This window comes from Globicephala melas, chromosome 3, assembly GCF_963455315.2.
Source record: "Globicephala melas chromosome 3, mGloMel1.2, whole genome shotgun sequence".
NCBI classification, from domain to species: Eukaryota; Metazoa; Chordata; class Mammalia; order Artiodactyla; family Delphinidae; genus Globicephala; species Globicephala melas.
In genome coordinates, this window is record NC_083316.1 from 83,063,257 (window position 1) to 83,090,205 (window position 26,949).

General features: G+C 35.5%; 1 protein-coding gene across 21 annotated transcripts in view; it reads left to right on the forward strand.

Annotated features, from left to right (window-relative positions):
- PAM (peptidylglycine alpha-amidating monooxygenase) overlaps positions 1 to 26,949 on the forward strand; it is a 280,433-nt gene that overhangs the window by 197,510 nt on the left and 55,974 nt on the right. For all 21 annotated transcript variants that reach the window (XM_060296067.2, XM_060296058.1, XM_060296059.1 and 18 more), the window contains 5 exons: positions 17,678 to 17,726; positions 19,081 to 19,148; positions 20,230 to 20,310; positions 20,585 to 20,661; positions 20,978 to 21,081. In XM_060296067.2, coding sequence (XP_060152050.1) covers positions 17,678 to 17,726; positions 19,081 to 19,148; positions 20,230 to 20,310; positions 20,585 to 20,661; positions 20,978 to 21,081 — 379 coding nt within the window. The remainder of the gene's footprint in view (positions 1 to 17,677; positions 17,727 to 19,080; positions 19,149 to 20,229; positions 20,311 to 20,584; positions 20,662 to 20,977; positions 21,082 to 26,949) is intronic.

The window sequence follows — 26,949 nt, forward strand, 5'->3', positions numbered from 1 at the left end:
AACTCTTGCACTCACCAACTGAAGTTTGGAGCTGATATCTTAAAAAGGAGGCAAGAATTTCTTCCCAAGTGCATAATCTCTGTCTTTGAGTTGGCAAAATTTCCATGCTATAAACTATTTACTGTCCTTAAGCTCTTGGTGCATTTAAGAAAACTAACAGGTATTATTAAGGATACAGATCACACACACATGCGTGCACACACACACACACACACACACACACACACACACACATCCAGAGCTTGCTTCTACTCCTTCATCACAGCCCTCAAAGTACACCTACAGTTTAGCATGTTCCTGGGAGTACAGCTAAACAATTCATTTTCCTTAGAGTGAATGTTTAATACTTATATTCTAAATGAGATGAATGAAACCGAGGGATTCTGTTTTTGACTCTCCATTATGTAAGGGTGAGCTCTAAGAAGTTTCTTCTCCAAATTTCTGGGGTTATATTAGTAAAATCAGATCACAAAATTCTAGTTAGAAACCTTAAAGAACAAATCATTTTCAGTAGCCAAGTTTTCCAGAAAGCTAAGGTTTTAACGCTCTAAGTACTATAGCCTTAAAACATTTTGGACAGAAATCTTTCCCAAATATATAATGCGTCTCATGAAATTAAAATAGGTGCAGATGTTAAATACCTAATGCTGTGCCCAGCACAGAGCAGACTGGCAATAAATGTTAGTTGTCTTCCTTATCCCTTTCTCCCTTTCCTTCATAATTTTGGGATATCATTCTGGCTATCAGCTACTGCACAATTATTTCCCTCCAAATTTTAGGAGTAGATAGAGTTTTTTCATCTTACTGGGCTTGTTGCCTTCTTCTATCTGCTTCTCTCTATTTTATGTAACTTCTTCTGTTGTCAAGCTACCACTTCAACTCATTTTAATTCAAACAGAGCAGCGCATGGAGGCAAAGATGAGTAAGAACAAAAGTTTGCCTGCATCCTATGGGGGCAATTGAAAATAAAACAGTAACTGTAATTACATGAGCCAGTACAGTCTGTGCAATAAGAGAGGGGGTTGAGAAGCAAACAAGACCACACCTAGTTTAGAAAAAGATTTCATGTTGCCAGATTGATTTCCTACAGGCCTCCTTCTGCCTTGTACTACATTGATGATATGGAATCTAGGCAGCTAAATTTCATATAATTGTTTATAAATTTAGGGTAAACAGACTCTGAACTGAAACCCTTAGAGGGAACTTTTTGAATAAAATCATGGGAACACAAGTGCCTGGACTTGGTAACCTTCAGATTTGATTTCCTCTTGCCCTCCTGTGTTGTTCCACCCTGGCTATGATCCGTTTTGGTGTGGCTTCTGAATAGCTTAGTTCCAGACAGGTGGGTGTTACTAGACATAGGTCATGCACTCGTGAAATGCGCGCTCCACACTTGTACACGTACACACACAAGGGGCTCCTTCCTCGCCACCACTGAAGGAGTAGTAGGGTGAGCATGAGGGAAGGGGAGACAGTGGCAGGCAGAAGGGAAAACAGAGGACTCTGGAGGAATTCTAATCCCACTATGACTCCTGCTGCATGTCTGCCTCTTACAAGACTCTGCCGGGAAGCTATGGAAAAAGCTTTGAAATTGTGGGCCGGGGAAGAATCCCTTGCTAATGCATTTTTGAACAAGGTGGAGCATAGATCAGTGGCAGGGCAGCTGCACTTCAAATTATTTCATTCCAGTATAAAGCAGACTGCTCTGACTTCAGTGTAATCATTAGAGGTGCTCTTGACTCCCTGATACCTGATTGCAGAGACAGTGGGAAACTGGTGGAATGTTGCTCCCTGTTGCTGCCTGTGTTGTCTTTTCTAAACCTGTTGAAGTAGCTTCCTCCTGCGTGCTTTCCAGGGAGATATATACCAAGCCTGCTTTTACTCTCTCCTCTGCAAAGTGAGGGATGCTGTGGGTCGGGGTATTTAAACCCAGGTATTTTCAGGTGTTCTGGAGTACTTTCCATGTTTAAGAAGCTCCTTTGAAACTCCAAATGTGGAGGGTGTTATTAATGATTCCCCTCCCCCGGGGAGATGCCTGAAAGCCATTGAGTCTCTACACTAAAGGAGACAGAGATGGCACCTTTCTAGCATTCAGCCTGGCCTTCTCTGAATGAGACCCTGACATGCACACATTCCAGCAAGCCTAATCCCTTCCGGCATATAGAAGGTTGGTTCTCAACATGATATTTTGTTCCGGGGAACACATAATGTTCCCAAGTTCAACTCCAGGGACAGCAGCCCTGTGGTCCCAGGAAGGGTGCACTTGACCTCAGTTTCCCTTTTCTCTCCCAAGGCTGGGATACCTGTGCCATGCAGCAAGTCTCCTTTCTTCCTTCCCCACCTCCCACTTTCTATTTGTCTAATATTCCTTGATGTGGGGGCACAGACTTTTATTCACGTGCTTTGGGACAGATGCAGTTTGGAGTTATGAACTTGAAACATTTTTGAAAGGTTTTCAAGTACATAAATCATATATTACATTATATCACCTCTGGGCATCTGAGACACTATCCGTAATCAAATATGCTAATATTCCTTTAGCAAAACGTTCAAATGGTCACACTACAAGGGATAAAGACAGACGTAAGTAGCATCACATCATTCAGATCGGATTTTGCTGCCAAACGCTATGAAAAAAAACTTTAGGCTTCCAAAACTTTTCAGGTTTCAGAATTGCAAATAGTTCTAGTATGGGAACAAAGAAACCTGTTCCTTAATACTTGAGTTAATTGGTTAAAATACTAACAAGGATTGGAGGACTCTGGATATATCTGAATATTTTCCCATTAAAATAATCTATCCCAAACTTTATTTTTCATTTTTTGGAAAATACAAAAAGCCATTAAAAAGAAAAGTACAAAAGTTACTCACAATACCTAACTATTTAAAAATCTATAATATGAGGTGACAGTTACATATGATCTGTGAATATACTAAAAAACCATTGAATTGTACACTTTAAAGGGGTGAATTGTAACGTATGTAAATTATATCTCAGTAAAGCTATTGAAGAAAAGGTATATGGATTCAAAAGAAAAAAAATCTATAATATACCTTCTTCAATCCCATCTTCCTTCTACCCCAACCCCAACCCCCAGGTAACTGAATTTATATCTGCCAGGTTTTCATATGCTTATCCCAGCATTTCTATATTATACTCACAGAAAGCACAGATATGTATGTATATCTGCACTTCTTTTCTTTTTTGGACAAAATTCAGATCACACTCTCCACAGATCTGCATCTGCTGTTGTTTTGAATTTAACAACGTACTCTGGGATTTCTAAGGCAGCACACGGAAAGCTCTTTCATTATTTATAATGACTGCCTAGTATTCTGTTGTGTGGATATATTATAATTTATATATCCTGTTCCCCATTAAAGACGTTTAAGTTCTGAGTTTTTTGTTATTACAAGCAATACTGCAGTGAACTTTAACGTTAGAAATGTTTTAGGTAACCATGTATTGCTACTGCAGCGTAGATTTTTAGAAATGGGATTTGGGGGTTGTGGAGTGTTGAAACCTTAACGGATTCCACCAAATTACCTGATGCAACAGTTTTTCCAATTTACAATCCATAGTGAATGAGCAAACCTCATATCCTTACCTGCACTAGATGTTTTCACAGTTAAAACATTTTGCCCAGTGTTTACTTAAACCAAGGAACTCCTCTTACTGTTTCATTAAAAGGATTAGAATTAGCTGGAAGTTCTTAATAGAATTACCTCTATAGTACATAGTCCATGTACAGTCAAAATCTGATCTGTGTACTACTTGTGCCAGAATCTTCTTGGAGTGCTTTTTAAAATGAAAATTCCTGGTTCCAACCAGACCTACTGAATCAAATGCACAAAAAGTAGAGGTTAGGCAGTGGTGTACTAGAGCTGATTCATATTGACCCGTAAGAGCCAATTGCTAATTTTCAGATAGTTAGTGAGCTGATTGTTAAGTATAGCCCTGATTAAAAATAAAGGCAATAAATACTCAAAGGTCATCCTTCCCTAACTATTTTACTACACTTTACTACTATCTTTGCTCTGGGGGTATTTATGTCTATTGTATCTGTATCGTGGAAACACTATAAAATAGTGTGTCTTTCCAACCCAGTGTTCAGTAATGTCACATTGGTAGCTTGAAATTAACTGTAGTGGGAAAATTTACACCATCGAAATTGAAAAATGCTACAAATCAGTGCTTCATAAATTATTTTGTTGGTTGTTTAGATTTAAGAAAACAATGAAAAAAATATTAGTAATGCTGATTACTGTGAATAGCCAAAAATTTTGAAGAAATTTTTTTTTAAGTATTCAAAAACTACTATCCAGTACTGCAAAGATTTTGCTCACTTTGTTGACGAGCAAGTACAGTTCCAACATATATCTTTGTTTTTCAATAAACAAGGATATCAACAAACATTCTTGTCCAAACGACTCACTAGTCAGTTATAACCATAGATTGGCTAGAGAAAAATTAAGGAAAAATTAAGGACATAGCTCTTTCCACTTCTAAGGGGCATTCATTTAGACATGGTGGTGGTGAGCCAACTTTGACTTTGCAGAAGAGGGCAATATCCTAGGGGAGAAAGCAAAAATACAGACAGATCCCTAGAAGATCATCAAGCCCCACCTCACTGGACTCCTATAAGATTGGACTTTAATGTGAATCAGAAGTAAACTTTCTATCTGGTTTTAAAAAAATCAAAAAACGAAAACAAAATTAAGGAAATAATTCTGTGAAATTCAACTGGTTATATGGAATTTATGATAAAGAATATTATTTATTTTATTATTGTTTGTAAATTGTGTCCTACACACATTTTATATTAGTAAAACTATAATAAATGTATATTTACACACGCATGCATATTTTTCTTGGAGAGCTTGTGTGTTACCAGCACATCACTGAGCCCAGCATTCTGAAATTTTAACAAGCTCCCCAGTTGATTTTTATGCAAACTAAAGTTTGACAACTGAGGAGCAAAGTTTCCTAGAGGATTGAAGTTACTTCTACATTTTTTTTTTTCCTGTACTACAGGTGTATCAGGGAAATCTCCTGGGGCTTGGGACATGAGCAGAATAATTTGCATTTATCAAAATAAGTATAATTAAATCCCAATCCTCCTAAGAAAAGGGGTGCTTTGAAAGAAGAAAATGCCTTTACTGTCTGGTTATTCTAGCACTTTTTTATTTCACTTAGAAATTTGTAGGAGAGTTTATATTTATTCTTAAGTTTTTCACAAAATTTGGTGTTTGGATTTAAAATGCTATTTTACTATTATGGTAGACGACACAACGCATATATGACTTTCTTGGACACACTCCTCTTCACGTATGGGGTGCAAATCTTCCTTCTTGACACTTAATCTAGATAAACCTTTTTGAACAATGAACAAAAATAAGTTATATCCTTCCATTTTTTTACATTTTTGATTTTTAAGTGGAATATATGGGGTGACAGGGACAAGAAAATGAAAGGCAGAGACCATGAGACCAACTCGGAGAGAGATATGATTGGCAAGAAGGTAACATTCAACCTGCATGAAATTCCACAGCCTCTTAGGCCTTTTCAGATAAAGGGAAGAGATTGCAACATGGCTGAAAAGGCATTATTGAAAACAAAACCATGACTTTGATTTCCTTTTCTTCTGAAAATAGTAAAAACCGTACATCTTATGTGTTATGTACTAATTCATTTTTAAAGCACTTGTTTTTAACACAGAGACTGAGTCTTTGGAGTGATAGAAGGAGACCAGTGTGACTGGAAGGGACCATCTAGCCCTACCCCTCTATTTTACAGAAATGGAAATCGATACTCAGAAAGGTTAAGTGACTTGCCAGAGGTGGTATAGCTACTAGTCCAATGGTATTAAAAGCTAAAAGAATTTAATTTGTGTTGAATTTCTAATGTGTAGTTTATCAAAGTTCATGTCCTAACTATATAAAACAAATAATGGAGTCAGTCCTTCTAAAAATCCTTTGAACCACTAGGAAGGAAGAGGAATGAAATTATCCTTGCACAATAGAATAAATATGAATAAAGATTGGAGTTGCTTACCTCATCTCATTTATGCCTTTTCATTCTGATGTATGAAGGAATCCACTTCCCTTATGTAGGGATATTTCTACACCAGGTTACTTGATAATCCCACTGATTTCAGAAGAATTATAATAGGATGTTCTTCATGTTCTTCTCTAACCTTAATTATACACAAGCAGCTTGTTGTGAGTCATGGGAATGATTTTAGGACTATTCAGTGCCTCTCAAATGATCCAAAAGAAGGCTATTATCCTGAAATATTTTTTGGCTTTTGCCAGTGTAAGCTCCCTGATTCTCTAGCTTCCTGCATTTCAGTTTTGTTAATCATCTTCAGTTTGGAAGACTAATGGTCCTTATTCATCTCATTCATTCCATGGGACACCTGTTTATTTTAATACCTAAATATGGTCATTAAGTATCAGGAATTGCATTTTCATTCATTTGGTTATGAAAAGATATGTAAAGCACTGCAGTATTATCGCTTTTTAAAGAATATATTCAGAATGTCCTTTTTTCCTTAAAATGTATTTTTTAGAGCAATGTAACATTGAACAATATAATGTTTAGCTTAAGTGATGTCTTTTAGGGAAAAAAACTTTCCCTAATACTATTTAGTTTCTCACATTTCGCTTTTATTTTCTAGTTGTTTTTGAGACAACCTTATACTTTACCTTCATTTACCCCTTTGCAGCTCATGATTTTTTAATCACCCTTAATTTTTAACTCTTTTTTTTTAAACTGGTCAGGGTACATAATCATTAACTAATTACTTTCATTTAAATTAATAGCAGATAATGTTTTATTTTTTAACCAAAAGAAATTAAGAGGAAAAATAAAGTTACTTGCTCATGGGTTCACATCAAAATTAGGAGATCCAAAGCATTTTTTCACACACTCCACAAATACTCAGGCTGGTTTCCACACCCTGTCCCTCACTAATCCCCTCATTGCTTTGGCATGTTTACGTTTGTTTACTGTGTTCTAGGAAGTACGGTAAAAGACGGAAGTCATTAGAGAGGCTAGGATTTGTACATTCTATTTCCTATTTTCTATTAATTCCTTTTTTATGTTAGTTGACTGTCTTACGTGTAAAATGAGAGAGATACCCTAACTAAATATGTGACCAAAAAGACATTTGATGAAAACCATTCAAATATGACATCTCATGACATTTATAAAATAACTGTTAGAAAAATAAAATCCAACCTTCCTTAGGCCTGGAAGAGACCCTTCTAACCTCCCTCTTTCTGCCAACGAAACATTGCTCTCCTCTTCATCCCAGTTGGAAACCCTTTGTCCTGCTCCCCGTTTCTTCTCATTCTATATTAATTCTTCTTTTCTCCATCTTTGAAAATTTTCCAGAGGCTGTCTTCTTGTACGGATATCTCCCCTACCCAACACTTTTCTAGCTCCATTTCTTTGCAAGTATTCCTTACCCTTGTTTCCCCGACTTAACTGTAATGTATCTATCACCTATAATAACAGAAAGGAGAATAAAATCTGAGCAGTAACTGCAAACCCTTCTAAACAGACCCTTTATCTTACATTATGAAGATTTGCTTAAGGTCTCAGGGAATTTTGAGAGATAATTTGGGGCACTGAGCAGTTTCAGTGTTTTCCGTACTACTTCTCAACTCACAAGTGCTTTATGAAGATTAACTTTATTAATCCTCATACCAATTACAACGTAAACATATTGAATGACTGAAAATTAATGCCAAGTCAAATATATGAGCTATAATATTCAAAGTATATTTCCTAATTAATACCGAGGACTACATGCATGCATAATTATATGTAAATTAGCTACTTCAAATTTATTTTTTCATTGAAGAACCAAAATCAGTACACGATATAGTATTTTAAGCTGATGAAGATAATTGGGTTGAAAATACAGCCACTGATTTTAGGTTGAGCTTCAAAAAGCATATATTCCAATTAAATTACCGCTTTTGCAGACTATAAACTTCCTGTTTGCAAAACAAAAAAGGATGTTATTGCCACTAGGTTACCCTCTCTTTGCTTATCATTCATGAGCACTTAGCGGTTTAAGTTAAATAAAAGATGGAGAATATACTGTTGCACAAAGTAGTTGAGAATTCCAAAGGGGGTGAAAGGTAAACCTTTTATGTATATAAAAAATATCCTCCAGACAATTCAAAAATTCATAATAGAGCATTTTATATGAGAAATATGATTTTTAGCTTTATATTTCAAACTGAATTTAAAAGTTTCTTTGATTAAAACCCTTAAAGTTCCTTTTCATTCCATTACTTATTCTTCTGGTACCTTTACTGTGGTTCCTAGACTTTTGCAGTTACATTCTGCCCTCAGTAGGGAGAACAGACAATAATTGGGAGAATGCAAAAGAAAGCTTAGACTTTCAATTAAAAAATGAATATATATTAAAAACTGAGATGCAGAAGTAAAAAGTGGTTGATAGGACTTTTCACTGAGAGAAAGGGGAAATAGTAAAATAACTCTTAGTAGTCAGATATAGTATTTTAAAAACTGCCGACCAAAGCCCATGAAGCTAGTGGACAAGCTAGTTAAAGGTGCCAGAAGACAGCACCTTCGGAAAGGCAAATAAATGTTTAAATATGCTGTGTACACAAAATAAAGATTTAAAACTTAATGCCTCAGGAAGGGGCCACAAGTGGAGGGTTTTTGCTTCTTGATTTGGGTGCTGGTTACAGGAGTGTGTTAGTTTTTTAAAATTCCTGAAGCTGTAACTTCTGATTTGTGCAATTTTCTGTATATTATATAGTTCAACGAAAAGTTCAAAAAACAATCATTAATTTAAGAACTCTATTAACGCATATATGTGGAACCTAGAAAAATGGTACAGATGAACCGGTTTGCAGGGCAGAAATTGAGACACAGATGTAGAAAACAAATGTATGGACACCAAGCGGAGAAAGCGGCGGGTGGGTGGTGGTGGTGGTGTGATGAATTGGGAGATTGGGATTGACATGTATACGCCGATGTGTATAAAATTGATGACTAATAAGAACCTGCTGTATAAAAAAATAAATAAAATTGAAAAATTTTTTTAAAAAAGAAGTAATCACCATGTCAAGTGTTTAATAACTTTCACTTCCACCTTGAAAAGCATAGATATTAAAGTGCTAATATAATTTAAAAAAAAAAACTGCCACGTTTTAAAAAATTCTGTATTTACCTAGGATTCGTGGGTTTTTTTCTTTTAATTTTACTTTCTTGGAAGTATGATTCTGGAGCAGGCTCATAATTCTGAGAGAAGAAATAGTATAAATCATAAGCTTCACTATGGATTCTTTTCTTTGCATTCATAAAAGATGGAAAGAGGAAAGTGCTCTGACATTAGTCTCGCCGCAACATTCTCCACACACAGAGCGATTATAAAAGCTCGTTGGTGAGCCTGCCTGCCTGCCTTCCATTTGATCTCTTTTGAGAACAGCACAGGCCATCATTTGTGAAAGTCGTCTTCTTGCAGGATGGATAAAATGCATTTTCTCTTCCTTGCCACAGGACAAATGGAAGTTAGTAATTTCTAGTCCCACAGCAGTGAGTACAAAATCAAAAGAGGCTAACTCACTGCAGTGACAGCTTCAAAAGGAATTCTTTTTTGAAGTTTTTTTTTTGGTAGTGCTGGTTTATTTAGCACCAAGGCTTGTCTGCTAAGCCAGCTTTCAGCAGCCCCCAGGAAAACCTCTGTGCAGTTTGTGTCATGTATTAACAGTGCACCTATTTCAGTTATATTTGCTAAGCAGATGCACGTTTGCCATGACAGCTTAAGGTGTTAGTGCTTTTTGAGTGGAGACTATTTTATATCAATGTATCTGTAACTGGAGAGTCCTGACACGAAAATATGTTTTCAGTGATTTCTCTAGGAGAAATTTGGTGACTGAGAATTTGTTTTGAGGAAACTCTAACAAAACACTTTAATATATGCATTTTCTGGTTAATTTGGAGAATCATCTTTTTACTGAGTACTGTTAAGTGACTCTAGGACCTGCATTTGTAATCCAGTGGTACCAAAAAACAATAAAGGAACTGTGTCTTACCTTCATTAAAACCAGAGTTTCATTCAGTGTGCCTGTACCCAGAATGAACGCGAGACCCTTATCTGCTATTCCCTCTGCGGTTTCCTATTTGCCTCTTGTGCTTGTGTCCGTCTCTCTGCTGCTGCAGGGTTTCAAATGTACAGAAATAACCTTTCTTATATAACAACACAGTCCAACTATATAGAAATAACATTTTTTAAAAACAACATGGCCCAACGGACAAAACTGACAGCCATCTGCTCCAGTGCCAAGAAAACTGGCTGTGTTCGATCTATTAAGAGACCTCACTCTCCACTCTCCTATGGGATTTTCCAAGTAATTTTGACTCTATGAAATTTTTCCTGACTATAGAAATGAATCCCCAAGTAATCTCCTATTCTTCGTCACCTTGGGAGCCATGATTTAATCTCAGCAAAGTGCCATCAATTGATCTGTCCCATCAATTTAATGTTGTTAATTCAGAACAAAGAACCATAAGGTAAAGATCAAACCAGCTTAACGGTCAAATAGTTATTACAAAATCTGTGTACATATATTATTGAAAAAATATTGGTATGTATTATATCCTTGATTCATTCTTGTCTGTTAATTCAAGATAGGCAGAAAGTCAAGAAGATGGTCTTTAAATTATGTCAGAACACTCTGAGAGGGTGGAAAGGTATGATACAGTTTACTGTTTGCTCATAAATTTCCTAAAATACATTTTTATTATTAAAGATGTTACTTCTTTGTTTTTCATAAGACTTGGCAATGGTTCCAGGCATGCTTTTTCAGTACTTCCATAAGGAAAGGGTCCATCATCTAAAACTGTGGGTGGGATAGTAGATAATGGGTGTGCTTTATCCTTTATCTTTATCTTCTGAGGAGAGTGCAGTGAATTAAAATCCACTCTACAACTGTCTTTCTGAAGGACTTTTCCAGTTAGTGGGATGTAGTGTATAACAACACATTGGTTCCCTCAGGATTGATGATTAACCTGTTTTTTTTAATTGAAGCAGGAAACAACCAGGACAAGATGAGCTCATGAAGTGTATCTCTTGAGGGAAAGATTAGGAGAGATCAACAGACTTCTAAGGACCTAAGATGTAATAGGTTATTATCATGCATTATTCTACATACTTACTTTACTACTTAGCTATGAATCCAGGCAGGAACTAAAAGCTATTATTAGAAAAGCAAGCTAAATAGTATGGAATGGATAACCTCATATCCCATGCATTCACCTCACATTAAGAGAAATGTACTTCCTACTTAAGTGGATATCCTTAAGTACCACTGGTTACTTATCAATTCTTGCTTAATTCCTTTATTTTAACTTCAGGACATTTCATAGATAAAATGCTTTGGAAGTCTCTAAGAAATAGAACTCTTTTTTTTACGTAAATAATGTTTACTAAATACTAACATTCGAGAATTAGTTTTGTTACCCAGGTGTGTCACCAGTGAGCTGAATTGCTTTGGCCAACACCCAGTCTCGGTAGCCTCTTTTCCCCTGTCTATAAAGTGCAAGATTTGAACTCCTTCATCTCCAGGGTCCCTTCCAGTTCTGAAATTCTATGAGTCTATATATTTGATAAAATACCTTGCTGTGGTTATACATCTCTGCCTAAGCAGAGGAGAGCAATTTCTCAAAAAAGAGAAACTGAGACCCTTGTGGAGCGAGTGATCATCCAGTTTTCATCTTACTCAAGATTAGATTTGGGTTGAGTGCTATTTTCAAGTTTCATCCAGTGTCTGTAAATACTTGTTTCTTTCATCATCAGACTACTCTTCAGAAGTCTTACCACTCAACCTACAGTACTGCAGTACCCTCCTATGCCATGATACGCTTCTAAGGCATTATTAGACTTGATTTTACATTTCTTTTTAAAAATGATTCTCATTAAGAGATTCACTGTTAATATCTTTACCATTATAAAAACTTCTAGTACATACATATGGCATTATACTGGACGGTAATGACATAAAATGAAATATACCTCCCAGTGTCATCTGATACCTATCTGGTGAATGAAGTTTCATCATTATATCTTGAAATCAATCAGGCTAAAAGTATTTCTCACTGAAAGAGAACAGCAATCATGAAAGATCCCTTTAACAGTGATATCTTGGGTTCAATCCTCTGTAAACACAGAACATTAATAGCTAAAAGTCAAGTATTCACCAGTATACCTTGGAGAGAGAGTGCACCTATAGCCCAGTACAGTGAAAGAACAATCTGTTTTTGAAGCAGAAGACTAAAATAAAACAAAGATACCTGGAAAGAAGAGTTGTCAGAATTTTTGCATAATGATAGCTGTACAGGATAAATGAATAAACATAGATTAAAAAAACAATTGCAGTATCAATATAAAAATTGCCTCACTCTTTTTTCTACAAACACAGAATCCTGTTGAACTAACTTCTTCTGACCCAGAACTCAGAAAGAAGCAGGTTGTCTTGAGTCTGGTCAAAGGGAGCTTTATTGCTAAAAGTCATGGAAGGCCTTTGAAACAATGTATTATCAACTTCTTTGAGATCCTACTGTCCCTAATCCAAGAATTTCATTTTAGCCAGACCGTGATGTTTATGTCTTACTACAATTTCACTATATCACTGATGACTCTCTTCTGTATCTCCCTAAGTCATACCTTTCTGAATCAGCATTTCTATTTACATTTTGAAAATATCTATTTTGTGCAATATCTTTAACATACCATTTCAATTCTAATTCCTTTTTTAACTGTCTCCTTACTCATTTAATATTCCCATGTTTTCCCCCTTTTTTCTATTCCTGTTATTAAGTTGGAAAAATTTGATGTGCTTTAGTTTCTTCAGTTAAAGAAATCCCTGACCTATAACTATGAAAATATATTTCTTAAAAGTAAAATATTCATGTGCTGAAATTTTTTGGAATCTACCAATAAGAAGAAGAAGAACTAATATTTATTGGATTTTTTCTATGCTCCAAATAGAGTGCTACATTCTTTACATATTATAGATTCATTTATAGACTGGAGTCTCATTTATAGACTGGAGTCTCATTTATAGACTGGAGTTTCTTAGTGGTATCAATATTGATCACGAGTACTAATCTACCAAGTATTAAATAGATAACTTTCTAGATCCTGCTCGTTTTAAACAAAGGAACTCATTGAGCACCTAGTTGAAACTGGTCATGATCTTGTAAAGCACTATGGTCAAATAACTGTGTGTGATGAAAATGTAAAAATTAATTCCAAACTTTCCACCCAACAAATCTTACATATTGTATGTTGTAAATGTACAATATTTATGCTGAAATATAAATCAGGGAATAGTCCTCATTTCCTGTTCTACCTTTCATTAGGACAAATTCAATCCTGTGATTTCAGGCCATTTTAGTTATTTCACTCACTCCTGTCCGATCTTTATTTAAGCTGTGGGATTCCATTTCTCTGGTTCTTCGGCTCTGCATTAATTTTCCCATCTATTTCCTCTCCTCTCTTTTGTTTACTTTTATTCTAGTCACAGAATTAGTCTTTTTGACTAGCTTTTTCAGCCAGCATATGATTTTGATACTCTGAGTTCATTTTCTCTATGTTTCTTAACTATCTCAGTTCTGATTTTGTTTTTCATCTTATGTGGTAAAATATTAGCAGAAGCACTGATGTGTTTCTTTATGGTAGTAAACCTTTAAAGTCTCATCCATTTTAAGAGACAGATTTCATTTATAGCCTAGTGAATTGAAATGAATTAATTCTTATGAGGCTTCATATCTTGTGGCTGAAGCACTGTGTTACAATAGAAGGGCAAGCAAGTCAGAGCACACTGGGAAATCATCAGTAAAATATGCAAAACTAGCTGAAGTTTCTGAGTTCACCAGAAGGAAGATCAGTGTGGAGGTTATGGAAATAATAATGCATCACTGTGGTAAAGATCATGTTGGAGTTAAAAGGTCATAATCTTCACACCAAACACTCGACTGAAATATGCTTCTCTCCAAAGCTGCCACTTGCTATAGGAATAGCTGTGGTCCGAGAGCCCTCCAGACTTCGAGACAGCCTTGTTTGAGGGAGTTCAAGTTGCTCCTGCTGGGACTTCTCACTATGTATATATACAAACACATGGGCTCTTTAGGTCAAACTGTAGAAAGTCGAACTAGAAGAAATCACAATGATTTACAATAATAAAATTTGATTTTGAAATAATGACTCTATGAAATAGCAATAGACTGAGATGATGTCTAAAATGTATATGAATATGCTTTATAAGTATTTTCTTTACTTTGTGATAACTCCTAGAATTTTGCTCTACTAAAGTATCATCGTTAAAATGTTTATCCATGGGCTTCCCTGGTGGCGCAGTGGTTGAGAGTCCGCCTGCCGATGCAGGGGACATGGGTTCGCGCCCCGGTCCAGGAAGATCCCACATGCCGCGGAGCGGCTGGGCCCATGAGCCATGGCCGCTGAGAGCCTGTGCGTCCGGAGCCCGTGATCCGCAATGGGAGAGGCCACAACAGTGAGAGGCCTGCGTACCGCAAAAAAAAAAAAAAAAAAAAAAAAAAAAAATGTTATCCATTACTAAGTAACAGAATTTCCTCAGGTCACACAGTTAGTAGTGTAATTCTATTACCCCATGGATAAATAATGATGATTATCTAAAATGTAAAGCATAGTATTTACACACTCATACACACAGGCACACATACACACAGCAGTTTTTAGAATGCCTCGTTTTTTGCTGACTCAGTGGATCAGATTGACAAGATAAATTTGATGTAAACAACTCTATTTAGGGTGGCTCTTAAGTGTATTTCTTCACTAATTTTCCTTCTGTATATTTTGATTTCTGGAGTTTTTTGTAAAACAGGTAAGATTTTCACTTTGGATCTGTGTATATTCACCAGCCCTCTACCCATATAAGATTTACATTCTCTAAGACAAAACTTAGAGTCTCTAAAATTCAGTTTTCCCCAAAGTCATTATGTTATAATACATTAAGTCAGAAGTTCAGTATATTTTTCTCCAGAATGTGTTGAACATCTCATATTACTACTTGAGTTTTTAGCTGATTTGTTATTATTGTGTGATATCCTTGACTTTCTTACAGAATATGGCATGTAGTTGATAAACATGTGGGATCAAAAGAAAACCTGGTACTTTGCACTGGAGTGGTGAGACTGTGGCTCACTTTTTAATCTCTACAGGGAATCAAACAGACAACAATTATATAGAAATTATTTAATTGGCTATTTGCTATTATTTAATTTAGAGAAAACTTTGATGTGTGCTTAGAAAATGTCTTCAAATTAAAATTTGTTTTTGACTTATTTTCATGCTTTTCTTTGACTAAAAATCTACTCAATTTAGACAGTTCTAATGAAGAACATTAACAGGAAGATGCCTTGTTACTGGCAATAGCTGGCATGTTACTATTAGTAACACTCCTGCTACTCTTAATTTGGTGACACATTTCAGCTTTAATAATAAACTTATTTAATAGTTCCTGAAATGTGTTAACTTATTTATTTTTCCCATTTACTTTTTTTTTAAGTCATGGTAAAGAAAATCAGCCAAGTTGGATATCAAAATGTGATTAACTTGATTCTTTCAACACAAGGATATAATGTAAAACCAAGAGACAGTTCTCATTGTACATAGAACTTTTTGCTTGGATGGACATGGTAGGGAGAAAACAAGCTCTCACTTGATATTGTTAATTAAAACAAAAAATTACAAAATCCGACATTAAGTAATTAGTGAGGAATCTGTAAGTGCTAGGTAATGTGCTAGGTGGACACCTTATATGATCCTGTCCTGCATTGCTTAAAATCTTCCAGTGGCTTCTTTGCAGACAGAAAATAAAACCCAGGCTCTTAACACACTCTGCATGGCCCGGACAGTCTCCAGCCTCTTGGCCACCATATCCTTCCTGGGCCACAGTAGATAAAAAAGCTACCCAGTGTCATATTATCCTGTTGAGTTCACTGTGTGACATTATCATGTTTATGTATTTGGTGTTTTGTTTTTCCCTGTCCCACCTACCCCATTTCCCTATCTCCTCCACTTCCATTAGAGCATAAGCACCATGAGAGCAGGAATTTTGAACATACTGTTTTTCACTGAATCCCCATTGTGTAGAACAGCGCCTGAGTATAGCAATTGCTCAGTGAATATTAACTGAATGAATGGATGAGTACCATTTCTCAAAATAGCCTTAGAAGATAGATATGACATTGTTTATATACAGGAGAAATGTTTTCTGAAAACAACCAAGCTAATTAGGTGAGTCTCTGGAGTTTAGAATTCGTTTGGTATGAATTAATGGTATACTTTCCACTATTCTCATTTTATTTTATTTTATTTATTTTTGGCTGCATTGGGTCTTCGTTGCTGCACACAGGCTTTCTTAGTTGTGGCAAGTGGGGGCTACTCTTCGTTGTGGTGCGCGGGCTTCTCCTTGGTGGTGGCTTCTCGTTGCGGAGCACGGGCTCTATGCGTGCAGGCTTCAATAGTTGTGGCGCACGGGCTTCAGTAGTTGTGGCTCATGGGCTCTAGAGCGCAGGCTCAGTAGTTGTGGCACACCAGCTTAGTTGCTCCGTGGCATGTGGGATCTTCCCGGACCAGGGCTCGAACCCGTGTCCTCTGCATTGGCAGTCAGATTCTTAACCACTGCGCCACCAAGGAAGTCCAGTATACTTCACTTCTTAATTTCTCATATAAATCTATCAATCTTGCACACACATACACAATAGTTACATTAAAATCAACTCTTAAAGTTGAGATATAGAGTTTTATAATTACTAGAATAAAATGTGAAATAGAAAGGATTTAACATATACAGAAATGGAAGGAATGAGTAAGTCTGAGTTACTCTTCATGGTCTCTGTGGTTAGAGATCAGCAACTTCAAAAGAGATCAGAATTTGGATGAGTAATTTAAATTTTCATCTTCTTTCTATTTGGAGAAGACGAAGAAAGAAGAGAGAAGATTTGTAAGAGGTCTCTGAAGTGTCCTTGGCAAAGATGCAGATACTTAGCAGCTCTCAACTGAAGTTAGGGTGTAAAAAGAATGAACATCAGGTTCCTGTTTAGAAGGTGGGAATGAACGAGGCGTAGAAACCAAATAAGGCGATCCCTATACATAAATTGGAGACATTACAGACTCTAAGAAATGGTTATATCTTGAAAGCCCAAATTATGGACTACTTCAGTTCTTGAAAAGTAGAAAAGCTAGTTGTTTGGAGCCCCATGGAACAAACCATTCAGTTCACAAACTTTTCTGGATGTTTCAACAATACAGATAATGCATAGAGAGAAGCCACAGCTTTCTTCTGTGAGCTATGACTAGTACTTAGTGTATCTGCAGGAAAGCAGATAACTAGTCAGTTTGATGAGTCAAGAAAAAAAGCTACAGACTGCTTGAAATGATAGTTTTGTTGTTGCTCTGGGATACATTGGAAATAAATGGATTTCATGAATATGAGAGTACTCTGTAAACTATAAAACACCATACAAATGAAGTATGTAGGGTTTTTATGTAGTATTGGGTTGTGATTAGTTAACATTTTTAGTTTGAAATCCATTTTTCACATTTTTATATTTAAGATGTGTATTTTGTGTGTGTGTTTTCAGATAATCACAAAGACTGCTCTGGTGTTTCCTTACACCTTACACGCCTGCCGTAAGTACTACTGTTATCCTAGCTGAGTGACAACTTTAAGATCTTCAAGAGCTTAAAAGTGGGAAATCCACTGTGCTAGTTACCTATTGCTGTATAACAAATTATTCTAAACGTAGTGGCTTAAAACAATGAATATTTATTGTCTCATTTTCCTGTGGCTCAGGAATTTGGGCACAGCTTAGCTAGGTGCTAGGGCTGGCAGTCTCGCACAAAGGCTGCAGTCAAAGTCTCGGCCAGGGTTTCAGCCATCTGGAGACTTGACCGAGGAGGATTCGCTTCCAAGATCTCTCGTGTGGCTATTGACGGGATTCAATTCCTTGCTGGCTGTGGGCTGGAGGACTCCCTCCTTTCCTCCCCGTGTGGGCTCTAAACAGGGCAGCTCACAGCATGGTAGCTGGTGTCCATCACAGCTAGCAAGGGAGAAAGCAAGAGGGTGAGCAGGATGGAAGCCAGAGAGTCATTTTGTATCCTCATTTCAGAAGTTACTGAATATAATATATAAGCCTGATAGGTGAAGAAAATAGTTAACAACAAATCTTCATACTCTGAACCCAGCGGAGAAAGAAAAGAAGTCATTTTTTGCTATATTCTGTTTGTTAGAAATAACAAAGTACTGGGTCTGGTTACTAGGTCCAGCCCACATCAAGGGAAGAAGATTGGACAAGGGCACGAATGTCAGAGCTGTGGGTCTTTGGGAGCTGTATAGATCAGGGTTCTCCAGAGAAACTGAACTAACAGAATGTATGAGAGAGAGAGAATGAAAGAGAAAGAGAAATTGAGATTTACTTTAAGGAATAGACCCACACAATTGTCCGATCTGGCAAGTCTGAAATATTCAAGGCAGGCTGGCAGGTGGGAAATCCTGGCAGGAATCAATATTGCAATCTTGGGTCCAAAGACAGTCTGGAGGCAGAATTCCTTCCTCTTCCCAGGACCTCAGTCTTTTCCCTTAAGAGACCCACCCACGTTGTGGACCATAATCTGCTTTACCCAAAGTCAGTGTTTTAAATATCAACTACTTCTTTAAAAATACCTTCACAGCAACATCTGAATTAGTGCTTGACCAAACAACTGGGCACTGCAGCCTAGCCAACTTGACATATACAATTAACCATCACAGGAGCCACTAAGAGACTGCCTTCCACATTTACTGTGCCACAAAAGTATGTATTATTTGCCCAAGAAAGTAAAGTTTTCTCCAGAAAAAAATATATATTCTACCTCTTTTACCATATTATTTTAATTTCCCATGAATCATATTTTACAGACCAATGTATTGAAGTATACCTTATTTTTCCAAGGCAATAGTGTTGACTTTGCAAATAGTTGAGATAAATATTACTGTTTTCTGCAGACAGCCTTTAATTGCTGGCATGTACCTTATGATGTCTGTTGACACTGTTATACCAGCAGGAGAGAAAGGTGAGTAATGATCTTTCAGAATTACCGTTACCTCATTACCTAATCTTTAAGAATGGATTTACAGTATATTTTTCAAAATACTTGAAATGACCAATATTTTTGAGTCCCTGAAAAATACACCAGTTCTTTATTATCCTTGGAGTTAAAATAGGTTTTTGTATTATTCCAAGCCAGTAGTTTATTATTTTCCAGTTTTTATGCTAAGAATTGAGGCCCATGGGTAAGTAGAGGGTTATACAAATTAAAGAATAATTCTTGAGTATTTTACAAATCAATCATCCATTCTTCTGATGCCAGAAACAAATTTCATGTCATACTGTGACATAAACTACTGCAGAGAATATCAGATTCAGAATCAAAAGCCAGCAAATCCAGGTGCAACTCAAGTCTTTGAACACAGATTTACTGGGCTTATTTCTCCATTTGTAAAATGGGGATAATAATAGCTGATTTCTCCTAAACTTACAAAAAGCTATTGGAATAAATATAATATTATTCATCAGTGTATCTTATCCTTTGGTGAAAGTGTCATATTAAATATTGTTTGTTTGTTCTTACTGGGAATCTTTTAAAGTTAATGACAAGTATGATCTCATTACTTTTCATTGGCTTATTTTAAAAGACGTTTATTGAATAGCTACTATGTGTTAGTCTGCAAGGAAGGAAAAGTATATGAAATGTTTCCTTCTCAACAGGAACTGTCAATCTTGTTATCTTAGGTATCTGTAATCAATTTTTCAAAAATCCTTCTGTTCTAAAAATAAAAACAAATGTTTAAGCTTTTTCAACTGTGTAAATTTCGTGATAAAGTATCAAATTAAGCCTATGTTTTCACTGTTGATTTGGCCTAGTCATTTTGTTTATGAGTGAAATAAAATATGAGGGTAAGGGGCTCTTAACTCATCTTAGTAAAGTAGCTGGCACATAATAAGTGCTTAATATCTGCTGAGTATATGAGTATATGTTTACTCAAAACCCCCATGCTTAGCTACTTGTGAATACTCTATACATACTTTTAGTCAAGAATAATGTTATTTTCCAGTTGAATAGTGACTTTTTTCTGTGTTTTCATTTCTAACAGTGGTGAATTCTGATATTTCATGCCATTATAAAAAGTATCCAATGCATGTCTTTGCCTACAGAGTTCACACTCACCATTTAGGTAAGAACTTTAAACGACATATTAGATGATATACCACTGTCCTTGCTAATGCTATAAATGTAAAATGTAAATTATATTTGACCTTAAATCTGTTTCAGTGAAAGAGATTTTGTGCAATACCTTGAAATTCTGCATGTTTTTTGATCATATTGTTTTCATGAAAATGCCTAGCATTTGGAGTTCTGAAAATATTCATATTTTATTTTGAAATAAGAAAAATAATGCCTTTTATTTTTCTAATACCTTATATAATTATAATTTGTGTTCATTGCAGGTAAGGTAGTAAGTGGTTACAGAGTAAGAAATGGACAGTGGACACTGATTGGACACCAAAGCCCCCAGCTGCCACAGGTGTGTAGAATCTAGTACAATTTTGAGAGAAAAAAATATTAATCAGATAGTAATTTAAAAAACCCTCATAGGGCCCTTGTGAGTTTCTCTAGGATCTAAATATCTCTAAATCTACCTTTACTGTATATCTAAGTTGTGTATAACCTCTTTTCCAACTTGATGGTTTCCTTATCAGTTCTCTTAATATTTCTAAGCAGCGTGGTGAAGTGTGTTCATCCTCTCTACCCAGGGTGCCCCAAGCCTCACGTTATTAAGGCATGTGCTTCTGGGTTTTATTGAGGATTTTAATGAATCATTGTATTTGTCTTCTTTGCAGGCTTTCTACCCTGTAGAACACCCAGTAGATGTTAGTTTCGGTGACATACTGGCTGCAAGATGTGTATTCACTGGTGAAGGAAGGACAGAAGCCACACACATTGGGTATGATTTCACAAATTCCACTATTTAAAATGATTTTCATTAGGACAAGGCATGAGTATAGGTGACAGTTGTCTTTGTGAATGAATGGCAGGCACATTTTTCTCTATTATGAACAATTACAACAAACTATAGCATTTTATGATTTTAGAACTGATTGATCTAGATAAACTCCAGAACATGTGCTTACTTTTTCATGCTTCCTTTCTTCCTGCTTATTCAAGACCTTCAGGATCACACCTCTACATATTATAGTTGCCACAAGAGTGTGTATTACTTCCTGTACATCTTAATAAAGAAAAATGTAATGATTATAATTTTTTTTTCTCAAGTGTCCTTTTGCCCTGTCAACTTTAGGTGATTATATAGGTTTTGCATGTAGTGGTGGCCCTTAATTACTCAGAACCATTGATTTTTTTCTACCTGTTAAAACTTTTATGTATTCATTGTTTTCCAGATAAGAAACCAAATGAGAATAATACTATGCAGTACCTTTTCCATAAGAGAATGTTGAATTTTTAAATAATTTTCAAAATACTGAGCTGCTTTGAAATAAGTATACTTTATAACACCAAGTAAATTTTTCAAAACACTATGAATTGTTTCAAAAAAGGTTTGCCTAAATTAAAAATGAAAGATAAAGTCTCTTATCATTTCTTTCTGTTAGAAAAGAACCAAGGAGCCTCCTTTCCATATTAAACTAGGTTATAAAATATTTATGATGCCACCTAGAAGATGGAGCTTTAAACCACTTATCTTTTGATCAAAGAGAAGTTACAGAGAATAGGCGTCTGAAAATATGCATTAGATGCACAGAAGATGATTCTTATGATGACAACACTAGCTGTTGGTTGTCAGGGGAAACAGAAAAGGTACTGATGCAGGTAAAAGAAAAAAAAGCATTCGAGATGGTGGAATAGGACTTTTTAATGTCAGTCTAAAAGGGTTTTGTATCATCAATTTTAAGGCTAAAGATAAAACAAATAGAAAAAAGTCATCAAGTTATATTAAATAAGAAGTTTTTAACAGCTTTGCTTTTGGATGACTGATAAATTTGGGAAGGAGACTTGAGTAAAGCAATAAAATTATTGAGTTACATAAAATGGTAACAAAAGGACTGACAAAGTAGACATAATTAGATTTAAAAAGTCTAATAATTCACTTATTAACAATCTTTAAATACACGAAGTGTAGAGCCTCTGGAACTTAACTTAAACGCCATTGGTTATTTTATTAACCTTTGAAGTAGACAAACAAAGGAGTAAAAAAACCCCTTTCAACACATTCTTTGTACTAGCCTACAAGTTTAAGTGTGGAATAAGTAGAATATTTTTGCTTAGAGGTTCCTGTACAGTTTTGGAGGGCTTGTAACTTTGGCCAGATTCTATCCTTTGAGTATCCTCTGTGAGGCAATTATCAGCCATAGAAATTAATGACTTGTTATAGTACCAGGATGAGAGGCCAAAGTGATCTCTAGGGGCCTCTTTCAGTTTCATGAGTCCAGAATAATTCTAGTCTTTTTTAAAATGTGCATTTTGCTTTAAAATAATACCCTAAAATGACTATACCAATCTATCTTTTTGTAACTCTCATGTGGACTAAAGAAAATGCCACTTTGTAAATGAAATAGAAAGAAATTACAGGAAATTAACTTACTGGGTGAATCCATATTCTGAATATTTAATTTAAACTAAGGAAGCAGAAAATTTTGAATAAACTTAAATATGAATTAAATCCTCATAATAATGCAAAGCATTCTTATAGCACTTAATATACTTTTTAGTAATAACAATAATGCATCTGTTTTGTAAAGTAAAAGGTACCACCTCCATAGGGTACTATAGAATCACAATTGAGAATGTAACCAGTATAAAGAGAAAACTAGTATTTTTATGATGTCTTTTAAATTAAATGATACTCTGTAAATCTCCTCTCTCTCTTCTCTGTTCCCATCTAACCCCCAACCCACATACACAAACATGTACTCCCACTGGCACAGGTTTGAGCCCTGAGCATGAAGCTGACTTAAATACAAGTCCCACTTACCCAAAGGTCATATAGGACCAGCAGATGCCCCCTTCAAGCACTGGAAGAAGAATGGGCTTCAAGTTTTTTACCTTCTTGTTCTGCAGCCACCTGGAAACTAGGTTTTACTGGAAAATTGTACCATCAGTGGCCTACTAGGAAGATTTTCACTTGAGTGATTCTTCTACCCAATCCTAGCTTAACTCTATTAAGCTAGAAATTTTAGGACTGGAGAAAACTTAGCTTAAGTAGAGCAATCATAGTTAACTAATAAAAAGCCCTTAAAAAACTAGGGACAGATTTTTCCATACCAGGGATTCATCTCAAAATATAACCATTAAAAAACAGGTGAATTTAAGACAAATTATGTTAATAAATTTACTTAATGGTAACATTTTAAATCCAGATATGTTTCTTTTTAAATAGTAAATATGAGTAATATATCTTAGGCAAAGTTGCGCTAATGTATATATATTGACAATATAGTACTAATTAACATACCAAGAAGCAGTATTTTCTACCTGACTGCATTACATATTTTATATTAAACATGATGCTTCTCTAAATTCATTTCAGATGTTTAGTCAAGTTTAAACAACAAACAAAGAATTTAATTGAGTCAGCCAAGTAAGCTAATTAAGTCAGCTAATTTGCCTAAAAGTGTATATGCTAAAATTTTAAATTAATTCTTGAGAATTGGTAGGTAATATTTACCAGTTTGGTCAGTTTGTTGGTGATATTTTTCATTTGGGACCAGTTATTTCATATACATATGAGCAGGTCTAATAAATATTTGTAGTTACCAAGCACAACAGTTTAATCAGCATTTAAAGTGTATTATATGCAAATAAAGTTATATGATCAATAGCCTCTTAATGTACAAGTTTTAAAGTACCATGAAACCTCTTAAGAAACAATTCAAAGCTTTGTAAAATAACTTCTTTAAAGTTTTCATATTTCTTTCCAAAATTAGTCTTTCACTGTCATTGGTTATTTTCAAGTCTAGCTCATATTTCTTTCCAAAATTAGTCTTTTACTGTCATTGGTTATTTTCAAGTGTAGCATCTGTTGAGTGTAAGGGGCAGGGGCTAGGGATGAGGGAATCACCAGAGTGGAGTATCACTGTCTGAAACATAGTCATGGTGTTCCATAATATTTGGGTTTTTATAAATGATACATTTCACAATATTTGATACTTTCTTAAATGTCAATTACATATCTTTATAATATGAAATGATATATTTTTATAAAAACCCTGATTGATAGATAGATAAAAGAAAGATAGATAAACAGATAGACCTCAGTATTTTTCAGAAATGCTGTAAATTGAGTTTGTAATATTGACCTGACTCAGCAGTATGATGTATTAGGGGTAACAGGTTATGCTGTAATACATTATAAACATCTGTTAAGATAGATTGTTCCTTCTTCCTCATTCAACATATATTTATTGAGTATGTACTATTTTCAGGCTCACCAGACTTTGTCAGATTTAAAGCTAGCCTATATAAAAGGAGTAGTTCTCACTTAAGCACCTTATTATGCATGAAGAGGAAAGAAATGCACCACTGTAACTTGGGGATATAGGTGATGCCAGCCATCATCATTTAGGGAATCACACTGGCATTAGGGAGTGTTGAAAGGACCATTCAGCAGAGCCAGCGCAGAAGTCTGAACACAGTGTCCCTCCATACTTTCTCATGTTAACAAGCATTAGATTGACAGAGTTGCATTGCATATGTTGTTCTCTATGGAGAAGAAGGGTAGATGTATCACAGTTCTCCCTTAGGAACATAGAAAGCAGTTTGGTATAAAGTCAGATATTTTTTGGGTGAAAGAAAGATGAATGTGGAATAAAACAGGCACACCATGTTGCTGATACTAACAATGATTTGAATCCTACCATGTTTAGGATATGATAGTTTCTGTGTCAGATAGGAACTCAGAGTTACTTTGACTACAAGTTCAATTATAGATGGAAAGGAATAAAGTATGACTCTTTTCTTTTTCTTCAGCTGTTTAATGAAATTTTCTTTGTGATTGCAAAGATTCTTAAATTGTTTAATCAGCTCAATATTGTATCATAGAGTCAATACCTTAAATGAGCTGTATTAGTGAGCTGATTAGGCTGTTTCACAAAATCACATGTGTTTAGAGATGAACATGGGCATGACATTCCCAAACAAAAAATATAGAAGGATCTATCCATTGGTTAATTGCAAGTTTCATTTATTACCATACAAATTTATTCAGTTTTTTTCCTTTCATTAATTTGGGAAGGTTTCATTTTGCTTTCCCTCTCTGCACAATGATTCAAGGTTTTCTAAGCCAGGGCCACATCTTAAATTACTTTTCCCTCATTTCACTCTCTTGATCTATACCTTTTTCCTCATTTTGAATGAGAGGAGAGTGGATAATATGGTGGGAGCTCTGGCTTATTACTTTGGCACCAGCCATTCCTTTTATAGCACATAATTTTCTGACCAACTCCAAAGCTGCTAAAATGTAATTCTTAGCAATGGCATTTTGACACATGAAGATGTGTGTAGTGAACAGGTGTTTGCTTGGGTTTGCACTTCACTCTTTGCTTTTATTTCATGGGAAAGGCAATTACACTGGCAGGTATCAGATTCAGAGAATGAGAAGACAAATTATTTTCAAAAGCACAAACGGAGCTTCCCATAACAGGGGCTCATTCCTGTGGTCTCTCGGGCTCTACATTTTCAAAGCTTAGAGGAACCACATCCCTGTTTGGAAAAGATTTTTCTTTTTTTTCCTTCCCTTGCTGATGTCATTACTGTTGCTATGGAGAGGAAATAAGTGCCGCATGACATTGCTGGAAAAATCAACACTGATGTATTTCTGTATGGCAAATAATCCATTTCAGAGCTTGTTTTTTTATTAGTAGAGACTTGCTAAAAATTGTCAGAACTAACACCAAAAAGGAAATGTTGCTTTGCCCAAACCACGCTGGTATATAAAAGGTGGTTTATGTGAAGGTGTACCTAGTAACCCATGTGAATTGAGGAAGAAGAAAACATGTTCTATAAACTATTAGGCATGATTTATATTATTCGGAACTTTTTCTTGGAAATGACCACCCCACTGTTTTAAAATCTATCTTCAACGTTGAGTTTTTCAGTTGTACGGCACTACCCCATTCAGGTCTGAGCCCTTAGAAGACATTAGGCCTGGTTTCATTTTGTATCATTCCTCAGGCATTCTTTTCTTCCCTGCTATAGAAGTCAAGGTGCCAAGTCAGATACCAGAGATAACGTTTATGATGTCTTAGTATCAACACATGATTCTTGATTCATCTCACCCTGAGGAACAGGCAGTTACCAAAACCAAGATCCCTGACTCTAAGGGTTAAATGGAAAAAGCCACTTTTATATAAACTTGTAATTAATATATGGTGTTTCTGTTGAACTGTTCTGAATTTTATTGTTATTAAGTAAATAATTAAGATTTTCCATGAGAAAAATACTTTACTCAATCTATGAGTTTTAACAAATAGAAGAAGGACTAAAGAATAAAAGGATTTAGAAGAGGAAAGAAAGCATCTCATTGCAACTGAAATGCCATTACCGTCAGTAGTATTTGGTGATATCCATGGAGTGACTGCAAAAGAATACTCCATTATTAAGTGGAAATACGCCTTTGAAAGTGTGCTTTTGATGTTGAAAACTGTGATGGGTTTTAATGAAAGCTATAAAATAAATGTACAATATTTCCATCTTTGAATCCATTGTTGGAAGATTTACCGGTTGCATTTTTCTTGCATTAAGAATGTGTTTTATGTGAATGACTGATTTGTCATGTCTGTGGGTTTTTTTGTTTGTTTGG